The sequence below is a fragment of the Geotrypetes seraphini genome, chromosome 6 (assembly GCF_902459505.1).
Source record: "Geotrypetes seraphini chromosome 6, aGeoSer1.1, whole genome shotgun sequence".
Classification (NCBI taxonomy): Eukaryota; Metazoa; Chordata; class Amphibia; order Gymnophiona; family Dermophiidae; genus Geotrypetes; species Geotrypetes seraphini.
In genome coordinates this window covers 178,665,888-178,693,692 of record NC_047089.1, presented here as the reverse complement: position 1 = coordinate 178,693,692, position 27,805 = coordinate 178,665,888, and the positions used below count along the sequence as shown (strand labels likewise).

Below are 27,805 nucleotides of genomic sequence, written 5' to 3'. Positions count from 1 at the left end.
AGTGGATTATTAAACTAAATGTCTTCTGTCTTCCTGTTCTGCATCTACTGGGCAAGAAAAGAACTTACCAGCTTAAGTCTAGCTATTGCTGAGGGGCTTCAATAACAGTCTCACTATGTCTTACTATTTCCTAAATGGATCAAGCTGTTCTTCACTTTAATGAGAGAAAACATCTGAATCAGACATCTACATTTAGATATGCTCCAGAGCAGGTGTAAATACAGGAGCAGAGATCTGTGATTTTGCACAAGCTTAGGGCATAATTCTATAAGGAGCTTCCTGGTTATAGCAAGAAGGTATGTAAATGGAGGCATTTTCGTAATTTATGTGTACGCGGCCACTTATGTGCTTAAAATACCTCTTATAGAATACCGACTAGCGGAATGGTACGCTTCAGGCTTTGATAGTGCATACTTTGCCATTGGGTCTGTGCATGAGTGGTATCTGGGTGTAATGCACACAGGTGTAGTGTGGGTGTAAACATTTATACCAGCTACACTCATGCTTTGCCTACCACATGTCCGGTAGTTTGTCTGGTATTTTGTAGTTGCGTGATAGTGTCATATTTTTTTTGCTTATAAGAGAAGTTTTTGCTGTTTTTCCCTGATGTAGCCTCGCTGTAGAGGTGAAACGGAAGTACTCTCTGTCGGGAGAAGGTCATTGTGGCCATACTTGTAAGCGTACTTTCACGTAAGTCCCTGTGCCATACTTGTAAGCGTACTTTCACATACTTGCATTAGTATACTATTTTATAAAGGAATGGGAAGGGGTGTGCGGCATGGGGGTGGGGAAGAGGGCAGGGGAGGGGCACCGCCACCCTGTGTGCCACTCACCCTTACTATGCCACTGCTTTCAGGTAGGCGTCTAGTCCAAGGTACCTATCAGAAAGTAGGCATGATTAGGGTGACAGGTCAAATGCGCACAAGACAATAGCACGCAGACAAAAACGCAAAGACAACTCAGCGCAAAGACAATAGCGCGCAAAGACAATAGCGCGAGAGACAATTGAGCACAAGGATAACTCAGCGCAAGACAATTGAGCGCAATGACAACTCAGCGCAATGACAATTCAGCGCGCCTCAAGATGGCGCCTGGCGAACGAAGGGCACGCGCACGTTCAGCACGTTAACACGTGATCACGTCACCAGTTATCAGTATGGCTGCCTTGCCTCTTTGAGGTTTGAATATAAGTCATGCGCCTCTTTGTCCGCGCGCTATTGTCTTGCGCGCAATTGACTATGAACCCACGATTAGAGATGGATTGTGGGTAGCTTATGGGCGTGTTTTGTATGTAGGAGCCTAAGGTTAGGATGCTTACTGGTGTCTAAGCCCACTTTAGACTCGATTTTACAAATGGCACCTAAATTAAGATTAACAGGTGCTAGGCACCATGGGCCTGATTCTGGAAATGGTGCCTGCCATGGTTGGTGCCTGCAAAATGTGCGCCCACCACATGTCAAGCACCAGTACGAGCTGCATCCAGAATCATGTCTATTTTTTCGTACAGATGCCTTAAATGTAGGCCAGCATTTTACAGGCCTACATTCAAGGCATCTGACTCACGCCTATGGATGCCTAAGGCCACTTCCTGCGCAAGCCTTGCCTACACCAGCCTTAGGCATACCCAGATGCCTCTGTAGGCACAAATCAGATGCCTACATTGTAGGTGTCCCTCACTGCATCAATTTTTTGAAGAAAAAATGTACATCCCGATTGGTCCGTTAGATGGTAGTAGGACGCCTACCACTGCCTACAATTAGGACATCGTTTCCAGAATCAGGCCCTATGTTTACCGTTCATAGAATCGGACACACATTTTATGGAATACTGCAAGGGGTACATCTGTGTATAAACCCAAATGACTGCCAGTTAACACCAATTAATTATTACTGACTCATTAGCTAATTAGGTTACATGCAAGTCTGGGCAACCTATATAGTATCTGGGGGATAGAGTCTATGTCTGTGCAATTTCTTAAAAGGATTCATGATATACACATAATAGTGCTGTCAACTAGACATTTTAGTGATGAGTCAGTTTTGTTTACACCGTTTCCATGAAACCTATCAACCCTGGCACTTAACTATAACTAGAACAGTTGCAAATTAATTCACATGTGTGAGATCTGATTAGCTCTCTTGCAAATGTGATGCCATTTATGACATAGTCACTATGGACCAATTATCTAGCATAGCAATTTCCCAGTGATGCAAATTGTGACCTTGATGTCAATATGGACGCACAGAGGATTCATAGTTGTGAAACACAAAACAAAGAAACAAAGGGGCATGGTTCCTGCTAATTTACCTTGGGTTACCACCTGCATTAATTATCATGGCCCCAATTTATTTAATGGGATCAATTCACTAACCTGTACATGGTGGCATTGCACTAAACTTAGTAAGGGCTACTGCACTTTAGTGAGTAGCCTGGATAGCAATATAGCAGTAAATCTGAGCAATTATTACTTCTTATATACTTTTGACATATACAGTATGTAGAAGATGTGACTTTACATATTTTAAAACAATATGCAACTCTTCTGTAAAATTATCATCTTTTCTTAGTTTACCTATAAACATTAAAGTCTCCCTATAAACATTAAAGCTATATAAACATTGATGTACAGCCATCAGAAGGTGGTGGTTAATGGAATTCACTCGAATGAAGGAAAGGTGAGTACTCTAGTGGAGTGCCTCAGGGGTCAGTGCTGGAGCCAATTCTCTTCAATATTGTTAAGGGACTGGAGGAGTTGCCATACAGTGAGAGGCTAGAGAAACTAGGCCTCTTCTTCCTTGAAAAGAGGAGACTGAGAGGGGACATGATTGAAACATTCAAGATAATGAAGGAAATAGACTTAGTAGAGAAAGAGAGATTGTTCACCCTCTCCAAGGTGAAGAGAACGAGAGGGCACTCTCTAAAGTTAAAAGGGGATAGATTCCATACAAATGTAAAGATGTTCTTCTTCACCCAGAGAGTGGTAGAAATCTGGAACGCTCTTCCGGATGCTGTTATAGGCGAAAGCACCCTCCAGGGATTCAAGACAAGGTTAGACAAGTTCCTGCTTAAACCAGAACATATGCAGGTAAGGCTAGACTCAATTAGGGCACTGGTCTTTGACCTAAGGGCCGCTGTGTGAGCGGACTGCTGGGCACGATGGACCACTGGTCTGACCTAGCAGCTGCAATTCTTATGTTTTTATATGTTTGTGAGTGACATTGCTGAAGGATTAAAAGGTAAGATTTGCTTTTTTGTGGATGATACCAAGATTTGTAACAGAGTGGACACCCCAGAGGGAGTGGAAAACATGAAAAGGATCTGGAACATTTGGAAAAAGGGTCTAATGTCAGGCTAACTAAAATTCAGTGCAAAGAAGTGATGCATTTGTGGAGTAGAAATCTGAGGGAGATGCATGTGCAGGAGGTGAGAGGCTGATATACATGGAGGGGAGAGGGATCTTGGAGAGATAATGTCTGAGGATTTGAAGGCGGCAAAACAGTGTGACAAGGTGGGGACTATAGCCAGAAGGATGCTAGACTGTATAGAAAGAGACGTAACCAGTAGAAGAAAGGAGGTGTTGATACCCCTGTACTGGTTGTTGGTGAGGCCCCACTTGTGTATTGTGTTCAGTGTTGGATGCTGTATCTGGCTAAGCATATAAGACAACTTGAAGCGGTCCAGAGGAAAGTGTCAAGAATGGTAGGGGGTTTGCATCATAACATGTACGAGAAGAGACTGGACAGGAGTGATATGATACAGACATTTAAATACTTGAAAGGTATTAATGTAGAACCAAATATTTTCCAGAGAAAAGAAATTGGCAAAACTGGAGGGCATAAATTGAGGTTATGGGGTGGTAGACGTAGGAGTAATGTTTGGTAATTCTTTTTCACGGAGAGGGTGTTGGATGCCTGGAATGTTCTCCTGAGGGAGGTGATGGAGAAGAAAATGGTGACAGAATTCAAGAAAGTGTGGGATGAACACAGAGCATCTCTAATTAGAATATGATTGGTATAAACTGAAGTACTAAGGCTGGTTCCAGGCAGACTTGTCATAGGGCAATTTGGTTTAGGATGAGCTTGAGAGGGCTTCCGGAGCCCCAGCAATTTGGAACATGAGGGCGGTGCTGGGCAGACTTTCACAGTTTGAATCCCGCAAATGTTTGAGATGGTGTGGATAGGCTGGAGTAAGCTTCAATGGCAACTTCAGAAGTTGGAGCCCAGGGACGGTATCCGGCGGACTTCTAAGGTCTATGGCCCAGAAGTAATAAAGAAAAAAAAGACACTAGTTTAATCATGAAATTGTGATGCATATAATTAAAGGGCAGACTTGATGGACTGGACTGTTCAGGTCTGTATATACTCTCATTTACTATGTTACATTTACTAGCATGGTTTCAAAGCTGCATTTAAATAGTATAGAGGGCAACTGGACAATCCCGTTGTCTTAGCTTCGCTTATCCTATACCAACACTGAACATCCTTGAGGCAGATTATAGTAGATGTTTGAGATTTTTTTCATGGTGTTTCCTACCTAGTCTCTGCCATTGTTACAGACCTAATTTATTATACTGTTGTTGCTGCACTGATTGTCTTTCTGGAAATACTGTGATAAATGAAGAGTATGACTAGAACAATAACATGCTGAACACAACTCCAGGGAATGGAACCTTTCAGAGCACCTGTCTTGTTTTTAGTAAGAAGTGAATACTATCAGGTTGATCTTGTGGCTCAGTGGTTGGAATCTTTACTCCTGTGCAGAGGCTTTGAATATGGTTCTGTGCCCAGTTGAGGCAGGGTTTACAGCCCCTGAGGGGAGGGACTCTCAATTATACAATGGCTACATCTTGCAAGCCTAGGGTTCTAGGAGTACTGGTACCTGGTCCATGGTAAAAATGAGCTGGGAGAAGGAAGCTGAAATGGCATAAAAGAAGAAAGCTGCTATCAGTTCCTCCTGGCTCTGATTTCAACCGACATGGAAGTCCAAAATAGCAGGATTAAACAATAAAATGTGAACACCATCTAAATTGTCACCATAGGGTAGACAGTTATGGGCCAGTTGTTTATCTGGGCTTGCTTCTTTTCACCTAAACCAAATTCTGGATGAGTGTGACTCTTTAGATCCTGTTTTTTTTAGTGGCTATACTATAGCTTTCGTGAATAATTTAAAAAAAGAATCCAGACAGACGTTGTTGTAGACATCTCAGCAGCATCTCATATCATGGATCATAGCATTTTACTCGAATGCTCACTAGTCCTTGGCATCAGGGATATTAAGCTGATATGATTTGACTCCTTGAGTTGCAGATTTAAGAAAGTTCAGCTTTGTGATATATCATCTTTATCTTGGGAGCTCTAGTCTGGAGTTTCTCAGGTTCTATATTTTCCCCAATGCTTTTAAATATCTATCTCTAACCATTATGTAATCTGGTTAGAAGGTGCAATGAATAGTCTGGACAGGGATAGAGCAGTCAATTTAGGGATGTTTACAGGGTTCTCTAGTGGGAATTAGTGTTTTTTTTTTTTAATGGAGCAATTACACATGAAGGTGACACCGTTTACATATGGGAGTTGTGAATTCACTGCTTCCATGTGTAAGTGCTAATACCTTCATGTGGAAGCTGCCCCATCCATGCTGTTCATTTTTTCAATGTGCATCATTGTACAATGGTTGTTTCCACTACATGTGATGAATTGGGATAAATCTTCCTTTGAAGTCAGAGATGAGAATATATGTGAACATACCTAGATTTCTAATGCAATGAAGTCTTTTCTACACTATATAGTTTATGGAACCTCCAGCCATACTTAAATAGAGCAGGAAGATCTGTTATCGGTCGCACATGCAATGATCGTCGTATGGTGGAATAGTGCAATTCTTAAAAAGGTATTCCTAAACAAGTCATTGTAGCTTGTTCATATTTTATTGCATATCATGTTCTGTTTGGATTTCCAAAATGGAGTCATAACATTACAGTCCTGGCAGCATTGTATTGGCTATTGGTGCTTTTTAAATGTAGATTTAAGATATCGGCAAAGGCGTTTAAAGATTCAAAAGCTGGGTAGCCCAATGTAATTGGAAATCATCTAGTGTTCTATTGCCCATTTCAAAATCTTCATTCTTCCCAAGTTATTCGATTATACATATGCACTCTCAGTTGGTGATGTGATTGGAGACACTGTGGAATGAAATCTTTTTATGTCTAGGCCCAGATTTATTGAATGTTAGCACCAAGAAGTTGCAATCAATTGACTCCTATTTAAACTTCCAAAAATATTGTAAATCCTGATTGTTTAATCTTGGTGATATTAGTTTAGAAGGGATGATCAGTTGTCATGAACCGACAAAGTATTAAAATCCCAAATACATGAAATTTGCTTTGTTTTCAGAGCTGTGTTTGGCCTCTTAAAAGCTTTATTCAAATATAGACTGGGACTATTTAAGTTGTTTAACAAATAGAAATGAACCAAGCCTCATATAATTTGCTTGTTACGCCATAGTGGCAGGGCTAGAATTAAAGCTGAATTAAAACTGAAATAGATGAAAATAAAGAGGTAAGTTTTCAAAGGCTTATTGAACAGTAAAATAACTTATTAAACCCCCCTCTTTACTAAGCTGTGGTAGAGGTTTCTACCTTGGCACAGGATGCTAAATGCTTGAAGCTGCTCTGATGCTCATAGAATGTTATAAGTGTTGGAGCAGCACTGAAGCATTTAGCATCTCAAGCCAACGCCTACCGCGGCTTAGAAAAAAAGGGCCTAAATTTACTAGCTTTGTGAATTCAGAGGTTACATTTATCCCACCATTGGGAGAAAAATTCTTAAAAGGGAGGCTTAACCATGAGACTTTTTAAACTTAAATGGTTTAAACTTTTGAAAATCAATCCCAAAGCCACCTGCTCAAAGTAACAAAGAACCTGGACATAAGGAAAACTGTTCTGGTTCTTTCCCCAATCCCTCTGGTTCTGCACATGCTCTGTGCAGAGGTAAATTGATTCTATTACCTTGTGCAGTCTTCTCAGCATTCACCAACAATGGCCAAATAGTTTGCTTGAGATTAGAATAGACAGAGAGGCCAATAACATGTCCAATATCTGCAAAGAAGAAACCATCAGATCAGTTATGGCCAGAGTACAATGTATAATATTCATCATACTCTTACTATATACTCCCAGGACCAGAGGATATCTGTCACTCTCATGTTATGATGAAGAAGGTGCTAGCTGAATTAAATACACTGTCACCTCCAACAAGTAAGTGAAGTAATTTGTGAAAAAGAAATATGGAAAACTTCCAAATGCACCTGAGAATAACAAGGCCAATAAGGGGGGGAATTCATCAAGGGTCACTATAACCAATTTAGCACATGCTAACAATTTAGCGTGTGCTAAATGCTAAGATACCCTTAGGAATATAATGGGCATCATAGTATTTAGAGTGCGTTATTCAGCACGTGCTAATGCAGTTAGCGCACGCTATGTCAGTTAGCGCTCTTTGATGAATTCACCCGTAAGCAGGGTAGAAATGAAGATAAAGAGATAGGAGGCAGGAATGGAAGGGGAAATTTCTGACCAACCACATGCATAGGTGCTTGATAAAATATACCTGAAAGCTTCATGGTAGAGGCTAGGCTGGATATTGCTGCTATTACAGATATGCAGAGCAGTGTGAAACATAATGAATCCAGTGTAACCAGGCTCTACTTTATTCAGGAAGAACAGTACAGTAACAAAAGGAGAAGAGCAGTACTTTACATAATGAACATTAATGAAATCTAAGTGCAGGGGGGACATATAATGAGAGGTTGCGCTATGAGTTACCTTAGAAAAGGGAAACAAGTATGTGCTATATTAATTGAAGAAGGGATTAAAGAAGCATCCAAGACATCAAGAATACAAAGAAAAGAGGTAGCACTCTATTCATTTATAGAAGAAAGATTCCATTTAGATGTAACACAAGAAAAAGTGAAGAAAACAATACAGCACAAGGGTAAGGCTTCTGGAAGCTGTCTTAGGGACCCACAGTCAGTCTGATTTTCAGACTACCAGTCAACACCACTACTACTATTATTTATCACTTATATAGCGCTGAAAGGCATACACATTTTGACATTTATAGATGGTCCCTGCTCGGAAGAGCTTACAATCTAACTTGGACAGACAGACATGACATATAGGGTTGGGGATGCAGATCCCAAGGTGAGAGGATTTAGGAGTCAAAAGCACTCTCATATGCTATATGTGCTATATATATATGCATATGCTAGATCTCCCATGAATGCAGATTCATATCATGTATATTCATTAAGGATATCCTGACAAACTGACTGCCTATGGAATTCCCAGGAAGGTTTGAGAAACTATGAGCTAAAGGAGCTTAGAGTGCTACTGTCATCACTATTTATAGTAAGAACATAACTGCTGGGTCAGACCAATGATTCATTGATTCCAGCATCTATTCTCTGACAATGTCCAATGTGGGTCACCTGAAAGTGCTGAGATATAAAACCAGCCACATTCTAAAACTTGTAATTTATTGTAAAACCTGCAGATGGCAATGTTTCCTTTACATTCTTGAAATTTCTTCTATGTCTTATTTTTAAAATGGCACCTGTGGCCCTCTGTGCAGTAGCTGATTGCTGTTATGTTGATAATTTGTCTCCTCCTTTTGTGTCTTTGTTACTGTAGTTATTGCTACTATTTGCGTTTGTGTGTTAAGGTCCCCTTTTATCAAACTGTGGTAGAGCTTTATATTGTGGGCCAGAGTGGTAAGTGCTCTGACGTTCATTCAATTCCTATGAGTGTTGGAACACTTACCTCGCCGGCCTGTGGTAAAAGGTTCTACTGCAGTTTGATAAAAGGTGGCCTTAGTATGTTAATTAATCATATATTGTAACCTAGGCCATTCTCATGTCTCCTACATATTTATTCATTTAGTTTTCTATTCCAAGTTGTGGTTTTTTTTTTTTTCTGGTACAAGTTTTAATCCTAACTCAACACATACTAGGGATCTAATACCAATCATATATAATAAAATGCTAAGCGTGCATGCGCACTCGTGCCGCGTGTTCTCTGCTCTGTCGCGCTATGGCGGCACGAGTGCGCATGTGCTAGATGGCGGGGAGTGAGGAGTCGGTACTTAGGTGAAGGAGAGCAGGCCCAGGAGAGCGAAAAAAGAGGCGATCACGAGCTTTTCCCGCCCCTCTCCAGTCAGTCTTCCCGACCGCAGCAAGCCGCCGATCGCCTCCAGAAGCCCGCTCCGCTCCTCCAACAGCGGAAGGCCCCGAGCCCGAGTTGGCGACGAAACAACCAAAAATAACACTTCCGGGGCAGGCAGATAGCGCGGTAAGGGTGAGCCACACCTGCGTCAGAGAAGGCTTCCGACACAGGCGGCGGTCGTGAGAGGAGCCGCCGGGAGATGGACAGAACGCGGGAAGGGGATAGAGCAGCAAAAGACTACGCCGCTAAGTTTTTAAAGTTGTGAAAAGCCATCGGCCATGAAGTTTGCAGGCGGCATACTTCACGACTGACGGCTTTTCAACCCCCCCAGCACCGCCGTCACTGAACCTTTGAAAACCCTCCACCCCCACCAGCATTGCCAGCTGCGGTTAAGGCCTGGCTTCTTCGGGCAGCAGCAGCGTTTAAAATATGCTGCTGTTGCCGGCTTCAGCCCTTCCTCTCTGGTGGGTCCTGCCTACTTCCTGTTTTCATGAACACAGGACCCGCCAGAGAGGAAGGGCTGAAGACATGGCTTGCAGATATGTGAAGAGAATGCTGAAGTGAAAAAGATATTAAAAAAAAAAAAAATAGTTTGTCCAAGGGTATGAGTTCAGAGAGAGAGAGAACTAGGAGGGATTACTAATCCAAGCAAGTACCTTGCACTATCGGTGTTGAAGTAACCGGCAATGTGTAATGTCACTTTGAGGCAGGTCTAAGGCAAGCCAGAACACAATGAAACAAGATTTATTACTCTTCTAAGGGAACAGAGGGGGAGAGAATGGCTTGGAGGGAAGAAGAGATGGAAGGAAGGAGGAAAGTATGCCAGACCAAGGGAAAAGGAAGTGGGAAAGGAAGGAGGAGATGCCATATGAAACAGAGAGAGAGAGAGAGAGAGAGAGAGGGCAGACACTGGATAGAAAGAGAAGAGAGGGCAGTGAATGGAAGGGGCAAGACAGAGGGTGAACAGTAGATAGAAGGGGTAGAGAGAGGGACACAGACAATGAATGGAAGTGAGGATAGAGTTAGAAATAAAGATAGACAGACAGGGGGCCAGGGAGAAAGACCGAAAGAATTACAGACAGCATCCAAGGAGAGAGAGAAAAAAAAAAAAAAAAAAAACAGACAGACAGACATTACTCTAGCACCCATTAATGTAACAGGCTGGGGGGGGGGGGTGGCGGGGTGGCGGGGTAACAGAAAGGGAGCCCTACTGCTGGACAGGGGAAGAAGGCAACAGGTGCTGCTGGGCAGGGAGGAGGTAAAATGAAGGGAGAAGGGCTGGACAGTCAAGGAAAGAGACACAGAAAGAAAGACAGACAGCAGGAGGAAGAGAGACAGAAAGAAAGAAAGACAGACAGAAAGCAGCCAAGGAGAGAAAATGAAAAAAAGAAACACAAAGACACACATCTATTCTAGCACCCGTTAATGTAACGGGTCTAAAGATTAGTATACATAATATATAGTTTACAGTTTAAATTTGTCCTAGTTACAGTGCAAGATTTTTCAATACAAGTTTTTAATCTATCAGTTGTGGGTGGGGGAGTTAGGTAAAGAAGTATGTTTTTATTGCTTTCCTAAAGTTGAGAAGCCCTTCATGGGATCATCTGTGGGGGCAGCTGATTCCAGTGGGTTGGTATAAAGTGGAAGGGTTGGTTTGCTGTTGAAGGGCATGATCAGGGGTAATTTTGAGGCATATCTGAGGCGGAGGGACCTGTTTGGCATGAATAGTCTATTTGATCTTTTTCACATGTAAACCACTTAGATATCTTTGTAATAGGTGGTATATCAAATCAAGATGAAACTGTAAACCAGGGGTGTTCAATGTCAGTCCTCGAACTCTGCAACCCAGTTGGGTTTTCAGGTTTTCCTCAAATATGCATGAATTCTATTTGCATGCACTGCTTCCACTCTATGCATATAGATCTCATGCATATCCATTGTGGAAATCCTGAAAACCTAACTGGATTGTGGACCTTGAGGTCTGTCATTTAGCACCCTTGCTGCAAACTATAAACTGTAAGGCATTTAAGTAAGGGATGGAAAACTGTTTTCTCTTACTGCCTGTCTTATATCTTCTATATTGTGGTGTTTACTTGTTCAATTACCTTTCTTTCTGTTCTTGCTCAGAGAAGATGGTTCTTGCTCCTTGTCTCAATCTGTAACTAAGATTAAAACCCCTACATACTAAATAAAGACCTTGAAAAAAATCTCACTGTGAACTGGTTATCAGTCCAGACACTGATCCACGACAACCTGGGAAACAATTCAGAAAAACCTTGGCGGACTGGAGATGATTGGAAGGACCGTAAACTACTAGGAGAATCCCAGACAGGGCCTAGTTCTTGTAAAATTTAAATAAAAGCAAAGAAATAAAGGGGCAATTCTATCAAGTGGTGTCTCAGCTTAAGCACCCCAATATCATGCACATAGTGCCAATTCTATGAGGGTTCTTTAAAATGTTTCCGCACTTTCATATTTTTGCGGGAAATGGTTGGGGCAGGAGAAGTGGTAAGAGGGCATGTCATAGAATATCATGTGACTAGACTGGCAAAACAGGGTGATTATGTGGAAAAGTGAGATATTTAATAAATAGTGTTTAGAAAAATAAAAGTGTGGAAACTTCTTGAAGGTCCCTCGTACAATGGTATCTTGGTGCCAAGATTCTCTTACAGAATACTAGCATAAGGTCGGCATTGCCATGCCCATGAATAGGCATACCATCTTATGTCAACTGCAGGTGTTAAGTTGGCATACTTAGGAATGCTGAATAACACGTTTAGTTTATAGTATTCTATAAGCTAAGGTGCTGATACTCCAAATGGGCGTCCTGATTGTAGGTGGCGGTAGGCATCCTACTGCCATCCCACAGCCAATTGGGCCGCATGTTAAAAAAAATATATACAGGCGAGGAAGGATGCCTACATTGTAGGCATATGTTGTGCCCCTATGGAGATGCATAGAGATGCTCACAGATGCCCAAGACGTGGTGGAGAATGATCTCCACCGGAAGTGGTCTTGGGTGTCCGTAGAAATCCTGCGTCTCCTTAGGCATGAGACAGATGCCTTAAATGTAGGCCTGAAAAATGCTGGCCTGCATCTAAGGCTTCTGTTAGTAAAAGTAGACATGATTCTCTATAGGACACGTGATCGGCGGCCGCTTCTTAGGTGGCCACCAAGATTGGTGTCCTTTAGAGAATCAGGCCCTAAGCGCCTAACTGGGAGACAAGCACATGGCCTGCCCTTGCTCCACCCACATGTACTCCCCCTTACAGTTAGGTACTATCCCCCTCCCCAATATTCAGTGGTTCTTAGCTGGCTGGCTAAGTACCACTTGACTGGCTATCTGTGATATTCAACAGGAGATAGCCAGCTATCTCCCACTGAATATTTGGTTCACTGGATTTGCCAATGACTGGCTATATCGTGTGACATAGCAGGTGGCCGGCAAAGGCTAGTGGCTAGATAGACCAGCCTAAAAGGCAGGCCTATCTTTTACCATTTTGTCTTAGCCAGCTTGGCTGGCTAATTCTGAGTCACTAAACTTTGACCCAGATATTCAGTGCCGGTGGCCGGATATGTCCCCATCATTGAATATCTGTGATTGCTGCTGACTGCAGAATGTAGCTGGGCTTCTTCCTGCAGTCTCAATATCAGGGCCTATGGGACTTAGGCACTACTTTATGATTAGCATCTAGTCCATATATGTACCTGTTAATTTTATGATGACTTTGATGTACACAAGTGGTCCATACCTCTAGGCGTCACTTTATTGGCTTGCCCCTACAATGTCCAGCAGCTTTCAACTCAAATTTTAATGTATAAGCTAAATAATGAAAATTACCAACTAAATAAGTTTAAAGTAAAGATGTGGAATAGATACATGCATTTTTTTCTGTTTTCTGCATCAGCAGAGCTTTTTTTAGTATGTTGGAATAAAAATTAATAAATATATAAAAAATACCTGCTGGAATTGAGCAGGTCTCAATCTTGATGCTTCAATTCTACTCTCTAACTTTAAATGACTTAGGAATTAGTTCAAGATGTGGTGGATGTCAACTATCTAGATTTCAAAACTGAGTTACAGATAGCAAAGAATAGTGGTTGTGATGATCTGGGAAGCTGATATAATGGGACCCTTGTCTTGAGATGTTGACACTTCACAAAAGGATATCAGCATTCATATTATTTGATTCAGGACAAAAAGCAATAATAAACTGGATCTGGGCAAAAAACATAGTCCATTGAGCTTCTCATGGATTCATTTGTTTATCAGTCTCAATAGTTCATATGATTTGTAAGGATCATGATTGGAAAGGAATCTCCTTTTAATAAATTTGTTCTTTCATACCCTACATATGGTCAGCATCCCCCACTTTCTGACATCATAATTAGATATATTCAGCCAGAGAAAATTTTTTAAAGTTTTCAGCTTAAACCTCCCCTTTTACAAAAGCTTGGAAGAGGTTTTTAGCAACAGCCGGTGCGCTGAATGCTCTGCGCTGCACCGATGGTCATAGAATTCAGAGCAACGAGAGCTAAAAATCTCTTCTGTGTTTTTGTAAAAGGGGGAGGGGGTTAGTTTATTAACGATTTGATATGCTACCTGTAGCAAGGCGTCCAAGCTGTTTACAATAAATTAAAGTATAACAGAATAGCAGAAATGAGTAGGAAATGGAGGTTTACGATCGGGCATAAGAAGGAGCTAAAATATTTGATAGCAAAGGGGGAGAAGAGATAGAAAGGTGGGATAAAGTTGGACTACTTGCAGATTGCTCCTCGAGAGTGCTTAATAGATTGAGTTGAATTAATGAGCAAAGAACGAACAGTGGCTATATGCATCCTCAAAGAGAAATGTTTTAGCTGGGCTTTTAAATTTTGCTAGGGAGGGTTCCAGTCTGAGGTAAGTGGGGAGGGTATTCCAAAATAATGGTCCTGTTACTGAGAATATACAATGTCTGGTGGTATTATATGTTATGTTTCGTGTGCTTGGTATTACTAGAGAAGAGTGACTAAGATGGTTAAGTGGCTGGAGGAGTTGCCGTACAGCGAAAGATTAGAGAGGGCCTCTTCTCCCTCAAACAGAGGAGATTGAGAGGGGACATGATCAAAACATTCACGGTACTGAAGGGAATAGTAGATAAGGACAGGTTGTTCGCTCTCTTCAAGGTAGGGAGAGCGAGAGAGCACTCTCTAAAATTGAAAGGGGATAGATTCCATATGAACATAAGGAAGTTCTTCTTCACCCAGAGAGTAGTAGAAAACTGGAACGCTCTTCTGGAATCTGTCATAGGGGAGAACACCCTCCATGGATTCAAGACAAAGTTAGACAAGAACGTATGCAGGTAGGGCTAGTCTCAGTTAGGGCGCTGGTCTTTGACCAGAGGGCCACCACGTGAGCGGACTGCTGGGTATGATGGACCACTGGTCTGACCCAGCAGCGGCAATTCTTATGTTCTTATGTAAGATTTTGCTGGGACAAATGAAGAGTACGGGAAGATGTGTATGGTATAAGATAGTAATTGAAAAAAGACTGGACTATGACTCTGCATGATTTTAAATACGAGCAGCAGTGATTTATAGACAAGTCTGTGAGTAATGGGGAGCTAATATGATTATTTAAGTAACAGAGTTACATGATCCTATTTGCCTGCCCCTTTGATCAACTTTACAGAGATAATCATATTGGAATAGACAGAAATCTAGACCCGATCTTTGCAATAATATAACTTTGGAAACATTGACTTCCTGTATGGAAAGTCTTAATTGGTATAGGATTGAGATCAGTATATATAGAGTTGCTTCAGTTTCATGACGGCTGCTGGGCGTGGAGGTCCCAAGCATTCTTCAAAATCCCTTTATGAATCAAAGCCATGAGGGTAACCACAGGGAACACTGGAAAGCAATATGTTAAAGGGGGCCTTCATTAATGCAAAAAATTTAGGGCTTATCAGTAGCCACATTTATAACTTGCCATCTAAATATTATGGGGCTCATAATCGAAACAGAAATACGTCTAAAATCCTGCCTAAATCGGCTTATATTAATGGAGTTCTGGTGAGATGTTTAGTGGCACCCTTTATGTGAAATTCACAGCAGTGTCCTGTAAGGTGCTTCACTATTGAGTTGCCATGTCTGGGTGTTCCAGTCTATCACTTTGCTGGACCCTTCCATGTCCAAAAGGTCTTGTTCTAGCCATTTCTGACTTGGATGAATTTTTGGACGAGAATGGGGTATAAAGATAGACGACTTAGCAGTCTGGACGATCAAACGACTGAACATATAATTAGACGATTCTCAAAAAAAAATGTTGAAAGTATTTTTCGAGAATGGACTTTAGACACTGCCGACTTTGGGTGACTAGCGACTTAGATCCAAAACTGACTTAGACATATTTTTAATTATGCCCCTCCACATGTAGTATTATTTTATTAATATTTATGAGGTGGCATGATTGCATACATTTATAATATACTTCCTGAATATTAAATTTTAGGGCTGTGCATTCCTTTTCATACCTTCTGTTTGTGACGATGTCTTAAAAAATGTACATAAAACCGATTTAAAGCATATTAACTTATGAATAGCATGTGCATAGTCAATTTATGTATTTAAAAAAGTTCTAATGAGCACTACAAAGGTTTTGATAACATGAAAATATGAAACAAACTGAAAAAAAAAAAGCCAACAAAATATGGGGAAAAATACCTAAAATGAACCAAACCAGAAACAGAACCTTTGCCTGCACATCTGTCTTAAATTTCTACACAAAATTATGTACAGCCAAAGGGCTCCTTTTATGAAGGTGTGTTAGGGCCTTAACGCGCAGAATAGCACGCGCTAAATTGCTGTGCGTGCTGGCCGCTACCGCCTCCTCTTGAGCAGGCGGTAGTTTTTCAGCTAGCGCATGCTATAGCGTGCGCTAATCCGGTGCGTGCACTAAAAACGCTAGCGCACCTTCGTAAAAAGAGCCCAAAGACTTTACCATGAAAGGCTGGTCTTAGGAATGAGTGACAGTTTCTCTTCCAAAGTGGGAAAACTACGGCGAAATTCCATCCTAAAATCAGAGTACCTACTTACCCTTCAGATCTGCCATGACTTTGTTTTTGGGAATGGAAAAATCATTTGCAATAATGTCTAGATACTGAAAAACAAAAACAACAACAGAAAATAAATATTAATAACCATAATCCTGGATATTTCCGTAACACTGCTACTACCAAAGATTTATACACACGGATATACTGTACAGTACATAAGAGCGACAGTGTCTGCTCTATAGAACTTTTATTAAAGTACGCTAACTGATTTAGCGGGTGCTAAATGCTAAGGCTAAGGCATTATATCCTAAGGGCATCTTATCATTTAAAGCGTGCTAATCTTTAGGGCCTAACTTTCAGGCGTCCTTTATAGAATTTGCCACAAAATGCCTATTCTCTGCCCATGACAAATCCTCCATGTCCCTAAGTGTTCTTTGTGTTATTCTATAAATGGCACCATAAATTAGGTGCTTGGCTTTAATCCAGTGACGTACCTAGCATATGTGACACCCGGGGCCCATCATTTTTTGACACGCCCCCCATCTGTATGAAAAACATGATTTTTAATAACAATCCACACGTCACACAACCGTGTATCTAGAAAAAGCAGCATCTTACATACTGCAGTGAGCAGTTCAACATCAATACACCCATTGTAAAACCAAACAAGCCAGACTAGCTCAGATCAATCCTGTACAGTCAATCCTAACAGAAAACCATGTCTTTCAAACACACAGAACACAGAAAACACCTTCACCTAGTATGGAATATGTAATCACAAACTAACCCCTCCCCCTTTCACAAAACTGTAGTGTGGTTTTTAGCCATGGTGGTAACAGCTCAGACTCTCATAGAATTCTGAGCATCAGAGCTGTTACTACCACGGCTGGCACTAATAAACGCTCTACAGTTTTGTAAAAGGGGGGATAAAATAGAAATACGTAGACAAAGGTTAAATTGAACCACCAAGAAACTAGACTCTGCATACAATGTGACACCACAGAAACAGCAATGCATCTCCCCTAAAGCAAAAGAATAAATAAATATAATTTTTTTTTCTACCTTGTCTTCTCTGGTTTTTACTTTCCTCATCTTCTTGTCACTCTCTCCCTTTCATCCACTGTCTACCCTCTCTCTGCCCCTTCTATATGACATCTTCTCTCCTTCTATTCCCCTTCCAGAAACTATGTCTCCCCTTCCATCTCTCCCTTCACCCCCCTTTGTCTGGCATCTATCTTCTTTCCTTCCCTCCTCCAATAGTTTGGTATCTCTCTCCTCTCCTCTTTTTCCCTTCACTCTCCTACACCCCCATGGTCTGGCATTTCACTCTCTCCTCTCCCTTCCCATCACTTCTATCAGCATCTGCCCCCTTTCTTTCCCACCAACCTAATTCCATCCAGTATCCTTTTCCCGCACACCAATTCCATAAGCATCTTCCCCCTATCTTTTCCTTTAACCCAATTCCATCCAGTATCCTTCTCCCTTATGTCTCTCTCTCTCCTTTCCTTGCACACCAATTCCATCAGCATCTTCCCCCTTTCTCTCCTTCCTCCACCCTTACATACCACCCTGACCTCATTTTTCTCCCTCCACCATCTATGCTCCTCTCTTCCTCCAAACCAGCAAGGTCCCACGATGACTGCTTCTGCTGCCTCTGCTCTGGAAGATGTAAGTGACGTTGGAGGGGGTGGGCTGGCAGACACAGGGAGTTGCAGCAAGGTCCCGCGATGACTGAGGCTGTCAGTCTACCCCCTCCGATGTCACGTCTTCTAGAGCAGGAGCGGCAGACGCAGTCATCGCGGGACCTTACTGCACTTCAACGCGGCTGCCGACTCTGCTTCGGAATAAGTACAGCAGCCGTGCTGAGGTGCAAGTGCTGTTTAGAGCAGCATGGGAATTTCTGGACCCAGCCAGCTGTACACACCATAGGGCTGGCACCCGGGGCAGTCCGCACCCCCCGCCCTTAGTACGCCACTGCTTTAATTGACTATTTATTTAAAGCTGATTAAAAATTCATTAAAAATGTAGGCACTGGGATGTGTCTATAGCAGTGTTATTCAACCTTTTTACACCCGTGGACTGGCAGAAATAAAAGAATTATTTTGTGGACCGGCAAACTACTAGGACTAAAATTTAAAACCCCTGTTTCCACCCCATATCCGTGAGCTCGGTCACCTCAGTAACTATAGAAAAATAGACAAATATAGTGCAAAATATAGACAGCAGATATAAATTCTCAAAACTGACACGTTTTGATCACTAAATTGAAAATAAAATCATTTTTCCTACCTTTGCTGTCTGGTGATTTCATGAATCTCTGGTTGCGTTTCCTTCTGTCTGTGTATATCCTTTCTTTCATTTCTTTCTTTCTGCACTCAGGCCCAAGAATTGTCCCTTTCTATTCCCTCCCTCTTTCCTTCCTATGTCCTTAGTGCCCCTTCCTGTCTTTAGTACCCCAGTGCCTCCTTCCCAAGTCCTTAATGCCCCTTCCAATGTCTTTAGTGCCCCAGTGCCTCCTTCCCATGTCTTTAGTGCCCCTAGTGCCTCCTTCCCATGTCCTTAGTGCCCCCAGTGCCTCCTTCCCATGTCCTTAGTGCCCCTTCTTGTCTTTAGTGCCCCCAGTGCCTCCTTCCCATGTCCTTAGTGCCCCTTCCTGTCTTTAGTGCCTCCAGTGCCTCCTTCCCATGTCTTTAGTGCCCCCAGTGCCCCCTTCCCATGTCCTTAGTGCCCCTTCCTGTCTTTAGTGCCCCCAGTGCCTCCTTCCCATGTCCTTAGTGCCCCTTCCTGTCTTTAGTGCCCCCAGTGCCTCCTTCCTATCTCTTTAGTGCCCCCAGTGCCTCCTTCCTATGTCCCTCTCACTGCCTTCCACATTTTGTCCCACCCCCAATCCCAAAGCCAGCCTGCCTGCCTGCCTACCTCCTTCTATCCCTGCCGCACAAAAAAAAGCCTCCCTCTTTCCTTTCCCCTGCTTTTACCACCCTGCTGCTGCTGCTAAAGCCGAAGTCTTCTTTCTGACGTCAATTCTGACATCAGAGAGGACGTTCTTGGCCAGCCAGGCAGCGATTGGCTGGCCCAGAACGTCCTCTCTGACGTCAGAATTGATGTCAGAAAGAAGACTTCCTGTCAGCTTTAGCAGCAGCAGCAGGGCAGTAAGAGCAGGGGACCGGGGGAAAGGAAGGAGGGAGGCTTTTTTTTTTTTTTTTTGTGCGACAGGTAGGGACAGGAAATGATCCCGAGCACAGCTTCGGGACAGCGTGGGGACAACGGGACAGGAGGTCTGAAAACGGTCACCTTAATCTTGCCGGCCCTTCGCGGACCAGCAGAAATTTCCTGCGGACCAGCACCAGTCCGTGGACCGGCGGTTGAAGAACAGTGGTCTATAGCATAGGCACCGTTATCATATGTAGAGTAGGATATATTATGGCGTCTTACGCCTAAGTGGACGTAGTTAGGGGCAGAGCGGGACTTAGGCGCTATTAGGTGCAATTCACTAAAGAAATTAGATGCCTGCAATGTAGGATAGTGAAACGTTGGCCTACAGTACAGGCATTTAAGCTTTTCCTTAGGTATCATTAGCTGTGATTCTGTTAACGGCGCTTAAGCATGATTGACATGCAGCCAGCGGCCATTTTTGTAGATGCCAGCGATATAGGCGCCGTTTACAGAATCTGGCCCTTAATGTAGGCGTGACACCATTAGAATTGTTTAAGAAATACCTACAAGAGAATTTGATGTTTTATGTTGATAATATTCCCCATTGACTAAGATATATTATTTGCCTACTATGAATTTAGGGGTCCCCCAGAAGGCCAACTATAAAATCTGGAAGGAGAGAATGTTCAACTTGTCAGCAAGTCTAGAAGAAACAGAAATTTTTACAAGAGCTATCTTTATTGTTTTTTTTTACAAAATTTGTAAGTAGTAATGACACTTTTCCTTAGAAATTTACAAGTTTTGTTCTATGGTCAAAAACTACGGATGTTTCTAGATATAAGACAGAAGAAAACAATGCTTATTATTGCGGGGATGGGGATGGGGAGGTGGGGGGAGGAGAGGAAGTTAGATCTCTGGGGGCTTTTTATCTGTGTAAATATAAAGTATGTGTTTATCAGTGTACATATAAAGTACGTGTTTTCAGTGGCGTACCTAGGGAGGGGCGGGGGGGGGCGGGCCGCCCCGGGTACCAGCCCTAAGGGGGTGTTCCCGGCCTTGCCGTTCAGTCCCCCGCCACCCCCGAAGGACCGCTCGCCCCACTGACCTTCCTGCACCACCTGTGAAGCAGCCCGCAGCAGGATCGCGAAGTCAGCGTCAGCATCCCTGCGCTGCTTCCTGCGCCGCGATCCCGCCCCTCCTCTGACGTCAGAGGAGGGGCGGGACCGTGGCGCAGGAAGCAGCGCAGGGATCGCTGACGCTGACTTCGCGATCCTGCTGCGGCTGCTTCATAGGTGGTGCGGGGAGGCCAGGGGGGCGCGCGGTCCTTCGGGGTGGGTCGGGGCATCAGGCGTTCAGGGTGGGGCGGGCGGGCAGGCAAGCAGGCTTTCAAGGGGGAGGGGGTGACAGGCAGGCAGGCAGGCCTTCAAGGGGGGACAGGCCTTCGGGGGGGGCGGGTGCAGACCTTCAAGGGGTGCATGCCTTCAAGGGGGGCAGGCAGGCCTTCAGGGGGGTGCAGGCCTTCGGGGGGGGTGTAGGCCTTTGGGGGGGTGCAGACCTTCAAGGGGGTGCAGGCCTTCAAGGGGGGAAAGGCAGGCAGGCCTTCAAGGGGGGGACAGGCCTACAAGGGGGGGGACAGGCCTACAAGGGGGGGGGGGCAGGCCTTCAAGGGGGGGTGCAGGCCTTCAAGGGGGGTGCAGGCCTTCAAGGGGGAGACAGGCCTTCAAGGGGGGGAAAGGCAGGCAGGCAGGCCTTAAAGGGGGGACAGGCCTACAAGGGGGGGACAGGCCTACAAGGGGGTGGGACAGGCCTTCAAGGGGGGGACAGGCCTTCGGGGGGGTGCAGACCTTCAAGGGAGTGCAGGCCTTCGGGGGGGGGGGTGCAGGCCTTCAAGGGGGTGCAGGCCTTCAAGGGGGGGAAAGGCAGGCAGGCAGGCCTTCAAGGGGGGGACAGGCCTACAAGGGGGGGAGAAGCTACAAGGGGGGTGGTACAAGCCTTCAAGTGGGGGACAGGCCTTCGGGGGGGGGGGTGCAGACCTTCAAGGGAGTGCAGGCCTTCGAGGGGGGTGGTGCAGGCCTTCAAGGGGGTGCAGGCCTTCAAGGGGGGACAGGCCTTCAAGGGGGGAAAGGCAGGCAGGCAGGCCTTCAAGGGGGGACAGGCCTACAAGGGGGGGGGGGAGAAGCTACAAGGGGGGGACAGGCCTACAAGGGGAAGGGACAGGCCTTCAAGGGGGGTGCAGGCCATCAAGGTGGGACAGGCAGACCTTTAAGGGGGGACAGGCCTTTGGGGGGGGACCATGATTTAGAAGTACACGGAGGGAAGGGGGTGTTCAAAGAGACATGCATATGCCAAACTTTGGGGGGGGGGGGAAGAAATAATGGGTCTGAAAATAGAGGAGAGGGAGAGAGATGATGGACCATGGGATTTAGGGAGGGAAGGAACAGAAAGGGAGAGAAATTGGACACAAGGGATGGTGTGGAGGAGGGATAGAGATACTGGATAGGAGGGTAATTAGGAAAAGAAACGGAGAGATGGTGGACTCTGGGATGGTGGGGAAGGAGGGAGAGATGCCGGATGAAAGGGTATTTAAGAAAAGGTGGATCTGTGGAGGGAGATGAAAAAAAGGAAAGATACCAGACTTCCTGGGAAGGGAAGGGAAATGGAAAGGGAGGACAGAGTTGGCAGATGGATGGTTAGCATGCAGAAAGAAGGAGACCCTGGCAAGCAAGTTATCAGAAGAAAACCAGAGCCTTGGACCAACAAGATTTGAAATATAACCAGACAACAAAAGGTAGAAAAATTAATTTTATTTTCTGTTTTGTGATTATAACATGTCAGATTTGAAATGTGTATCCTGCCATAGCTGGTGTTGGACTGCAAACGTGAGCTAGGATTTAACAGAAAGAGGAAAAGTCCTTTTTGTTTCTTTATTTTATTTACACCACAGCGCCAGTGTGGTTAGGAGAAGCCAAAGGGGGTGAAAAAGCTATAAAACCCACCAGGAGTTTTGAAAAAAATCACCCAACTGGGCAGGAAAATCGAATTGAAAAACCAATTCAATAGGGCTGAATCGAATCAAAATTTTTTTTTCCTGTATCTGGCAGCATTAGTTTGCGCTACTGTCTTAGACTTTAGGACCTGGGATTGGGGAGAGATGGCATCCTCAGTACTTTATAATGCAAGTGAAACGAGGATTTGGTCAGACTTTTGAAGGGTCTGCAGAAAAAAAATATTGTATAGGCCGGGGACATGAGACAGCAGGAAATGGGAACTTTTCTTCCTTCTATTTTTGTGAATGGAAAGGCTGAGGATGTCAGAGAGGTCAGTTAAAATATGTGCTTTATAAGAAAATATAATAATGTGTTTTATAAAGTTTATAGCATAGCTGGCCTACCCAGTGAGGTGTTCCTAGTGGTGATGGTGGCAGCGTGTCAATGTGTTGAGAGGAAGAGGTGGTCTGGGAAATTCTGCTGAGCAAACTCCGGGCCCATTTCCACCCCCCAGTTAGTCCACTCCACTCAACTGATTCACACACTGAGTGGGTCTTTGGGTGTTGTTTTGGGATCTCTTCCAGTGGTTTATCTCCTTCTGGTCCAAGGAAGGAAACTTTGTTATCCTTAGCATTGACCTACAGAATATGTTTGTAACAGCGCTGCTTGTGTGGCATTAGGCTATGTAGTGATCGAAAGAAAAAAACAGACCTTTGCACATTTTTGCACTATATGGTGGGTGTATGAGGAGATTCACATTTCCTGCACAGCTAAGTCCATGTGAAGTTACCTTGTGCTGTATTTGACATCTAGCAAGGTCTCTGTTTGAAAGGAAAGATCTAAACTTAAAAATGAAGTGGCCAGAAGTTATGGTAAAAGCAGATAGGGTAGCTGGTTTTAAGAAAGATTTGGACAAATTCCTGGAGGAAAAGTCCATAATCTGTTATTAAGACATGGGGGAAGTGTCTGCTTGCCCTGGATCGGTAGCATGGAATGTTGCTACTCTTTGGGTTTTGACCAGGTATTAGTGTCCTGGATTGGCTACCATGAGAATGGGCTACTGGGCATGATGGACCATTGGTCTGACCCAGTTAGGCTATTCTTATGTTATGTTCTCATCTGTAGGGGCCTTTGTTTTCACTTCTTATTTTAATGTATTTTTTTTCTGGGAACTTATCAGTGTTTTTTATAATGGGAACAAAAATGGAAGAGAATTAATGTGTGTGGAATGGGGGGTAACTAATTTCTTCAGCTAAATAATTCAATCCACTTCAAACAGACATAGGAGAACTTGTGCACCATTCACACACCCTCCAACCAAAAACGTCAAAAGAAAAAAACTGTTCGACAACCTCCTAGCCATTCGAGCTGCAACACTCGACCCCCAACTCTACAACCAATTGATATCAACCACAGACTGCAAAACCTTCAAAAAGAAATAAAAACCCTTCTATTCAAAAAACACATAAAACCGAACTAACACAATCAGAACTGTCCCAAGCATCACCTGCAACTACTCCATATGTACTTCTAATGTCATGACAATTTAGACATAATTTATGTTATGTTATGTTTGGAATAATGGTTACATATATGAGGTTCAATAAAAGAAAATTTTCACTGCCTGTTTCTATTCTGACCATTTATTCCATTTCATGGTTATTGCAAAAAAAAAAAAAAAAAAAAAATTTTTTACATGGGGGGGGGGGGGGGGGGTGTGTCAAAAAATGATGGGCCCCGGGTGCCACATACCCTAGGTACGCCACTGCGTGTTTTCCTCACTGGAACATCTTAAATCTTTTGTGGACTTGAAGAAGATACTGATTGTGCTAGAACAGCTTAGTAAGGCTGTTTGTATTAGTTTGAATTGTATGTAAATACATAGGTAAGGCCTTTACTTATGTTAATTACCTTTCATGCTTAGAGCTCCTTATCTATCTGCTTAATCCCCCAATAAATAATGGTGTAAGGAAAAGTTATGTTATTCAAAATATATTACTTTCTTGTTAATTTTTCATATTTTTAAATTTATTTTTTCCTGAATTTTTGTTATAAATGCAAATAAATAAAAAAGATTTTTTAAAAGTACGTGACTAAATCATGTAGGTGGCCATGGGTAAGTCTAGAAAATTAGTCCTAACATTTTCACATGGAAGCATGTAGAATATTATCATTTATGTGTGCACATATCCACATACATGCCAGATAAAATCCCTTAATAAAGCTTAATACCATGAATACCCCTTCTTACCTTCCCTACCCCAACTCCTGATCCTTCTTATCCCTCTCTTGGAAACGATCTCTGATCTAATTTTGTAACCCTTCTTCCATAACTCTTTTTGTAATCCGCTTTGAACCGAAAGGTAATGGCGGAATAGAAATCTGTAATGTAATGTAATAAGCACTACACGCTATTTTGTAAATATGCATATATCTGCAAAACATAGTAACATAGTAACATAGTAGATGACGGCAGATAAAGACCCGAATGGTCCATCCAGTCTGCCCAACCTGATTCAATTTAAATTTTTTTTTTTTTTTTTCTTCTTAGCTATTTCTGGGCGAGAATCCAAAGCTTTACCCGGTACTATGCTTGGGTTCCAACTGCCGAAATCTCTGTTAAGACTTACTCCAGCCCATCTACACCCTCCCAGCCATTGAAGCCTTCCCCTGCCCATCCTCCACCAAACGGCCATACACAGACACAGACCGTACAAGTCTGCCCAGTAACTGGCCTAGTTCAATATTTAATATTATTTTCTGATTCTAAATCTTCTGTGTTCATCCCACGCTTCTTTGAACTCAGTCACAGTTTTACTCTCCACCACCTCTCTCGGGAGCGCATTCCAGGCATCCTCCGTAAAGTAGAATTTCCTAACATTGCCCCTGAATCTACCACCCCTCAACCTCAAATTATGTCCTCTGGTTTTACCAATTTCCTTTCTCTGGAAAAGATTTTGTTCTACGTTAATACCCTTTAAGTATTTGAACGTCTGAATCATATCTCCCCTGTCTCTCCTTTCCTCTAGGGTATACATATTCAGGGCTTCCAGTCTCTCCTCATACGTCTTCTGGCGCAAGTCTCCTATCATTTTTGTCGCCCTCCTCTGGACCGCCTCAAGTCTTCTTACGTCTTTCGCCAGATACGGTCTCCAAAACTGAACACAATACTCCAAGTGGGGCCTCACCAATGACCTGTACAGGGGCATCAACACCTTCTTCCTTCTACTGACTACGCCTCTCTTTATACAGCCCAGAATCCTTCTGGCAGCAGACACTGCCTTGTCACACTGTTTTTTCGCCTTTAGATCTTCGGACACTATCACCCCAAGGTCCCTCTCCCCGTCCGTGCATATCAGCTTCTCTCCTCCCAGCATATACGGTTCCTTCCTATTATTAATCCCCAAATGCATTACTCTGCATTTCTTTGCATTGAATTTTAGTTGCCAGGCATTAGACCATTCCTCTAACTTTTGCAGATCCTTTTTCATATTTTCCACTCCCTCTTCGGTGTCTACTCTGTTACAAATCTTGGTATCATCTGCAAAAAGGCACACTTTTCCTTCTAACCCTTCAGCAATGTCACTTACATACATATTGAACAGGATTGGCCCCAGCACCGAACCCTGAGGGACTCCACTAGTCACCTTTCCTTCCTTCGAGCGACTTCCATTATCCACCACCCTCTGGCGTCTGTCCGACAGCCAGTTTCTGACCCAGTTCACCACTTTGGGTCCTAACTTCAGCCCTTCAAGTTTGTTCAACAGCCTCCTATGAGGAACTGTATCAAAGGCTTTGCTGAAATCCAAGTAAATTACATCTAGCATATGTCCTCGATCCAGCTCTCTGGTCACCCAATCAAAAAATTCAATCAGGTTCGTTTGGCACGATTTACCTTTTGTAAAGCCATGTTGCCTCGGATCCTGTAACCCATTAGATTCAAGGAAATACACTATCCTTTCTTTCAGCAACACTTCCATTATTTTTCCAACAACTGAAGTGAGGCTCACCGGCCTGTAGTTTCCTGCTTCATCCCTGTGACCACTTTTTGTGCCATGATATACAAAATCGATTTTCTCTTGGTAAAGTTTAATTCCATAATAGAATCTATTAACAGCCTTTACTAAATTATTTTTATTTTTATAGACGGATCTTCGGATGATGCAAAAAGTATAAAGCACACCCGACTCTTCATTGGTTCCAAATTTTTCAAATCTATAATGCTCTCACTAACTTCAAACTTCATCACACTTAATTTTTTAATAATAAAGTGCAAATCATTTATCTTAAACTCTTCAGCAGCGTAAAGTGCTTGGACAGGTAGCAGGTAGATTCTGGTAGCAGATAAGTTATTTTTGAATAATATCCCCATAATATTTTAGCTCCCCGTTTGCAGTTTCTTTTAGCTGACTTCTAATTAATTTTCTAATATTATCAATCTCTCAAGGTTTAAAGTAAGTGCTCTGTAGTACTATAGTCTTGTATATTACTTTTTTATTTGCTGTGATCACCATTGCCAAGCAGCTCCATCATCATTACCCCTTGCACCATGTTCAGCATTTTACCGAGAATTTAGAAACTTCACCTGGCCTGCTCTTTTGAGACATTCACCAGGCCTTAATTTGTGGTAGAATGGCCTGGAACTCAGTTCCACCATTACTTTTCAGACTCTTCTGCAGCAAGGTCATTCTACTCCCCTCCTCTTCCCTTTGGGCTGCTTGGAAGGGAAGTGGTGAGCCTGGAGCAGAGCTCCTGGCCCACTCAAGTCTCTCCCTACTCCACAGTTCCACTTCTTTTTATCTACAAATTAAGCCCTGAATTCACCCAATTGATATGAAGGACATGTAATTGAAATCTCCCGTTTATTATTGTGTTTCCACTTTTAGTAGTCTGTCTAATTTCTGTTAGCATTTCACAGTCCGGTGACATCCAACTTTATCCGCCACTGGAAGTGAACCATGAAGAATCAATAAATAAATTAAATACTTGTCTCTCCCCCTTTTCTTCACTTTCTTTCAATCTATTCCCATCATATTCTATATTCTGGAGATGCCTCAGTGGCCACTCTAATTAGAACTCTGAGTCTGAAAGAGATTTGGACATACACAGGGCTGATGTATTTGTTCTTAGTTGTGTAAAGCTAGTTTGGGCGTATTTGTGATTTACTGCTAGGTTATATTGGGTATAGCACTAACAGCATACACTTTAAGGGCTATTCTATAATTATGAGCCTGCAGTTACCAGGTCTTTTTTTTGAGGGGCATTCAGGGGTACTGTGTACCAGCACTTTTTCCATTGCTTGATAAAAATTACCTATGGTCCCCAAGTATTAATAGAAGAACTCAGGTTGGAAACAGGATGCCGGGCTCGATGGACCTTCAGTCTGTCCAGTATGGCAGCTTTTATATTCT

General features: G+C 43.1%; 1 protein-coding gene across 1 annotated transcript in view; it reads right to left on the bottom strand.

Annotated features, from left to right (window-relative positions):
- PROM2 (prominin 2) overlaps positions 1 to 27,805 on the bottom strand; it is a 159,283-nt gene that overhangs the window by 111,863 nt on the left and 19,615 nt on the right. Inside the window, exons 4-5 of the mRNA XM_033950017.1 lie at positions 16,295 to 16,358; positions 7,004 to 7,093 (exon numbers count right to left, since the gene is read on the bottom strand). Of these exons, the coding sequence (XP_033805908.1) occupies positions 7,004 to 7,093; positions 16,295 to 16,358 (154 nt within the window). The remainder of the gene's footprint in view (positions 1 to 7,003; positions 7,094 to 16,294; positions 16,359 to 27,805) is intronic.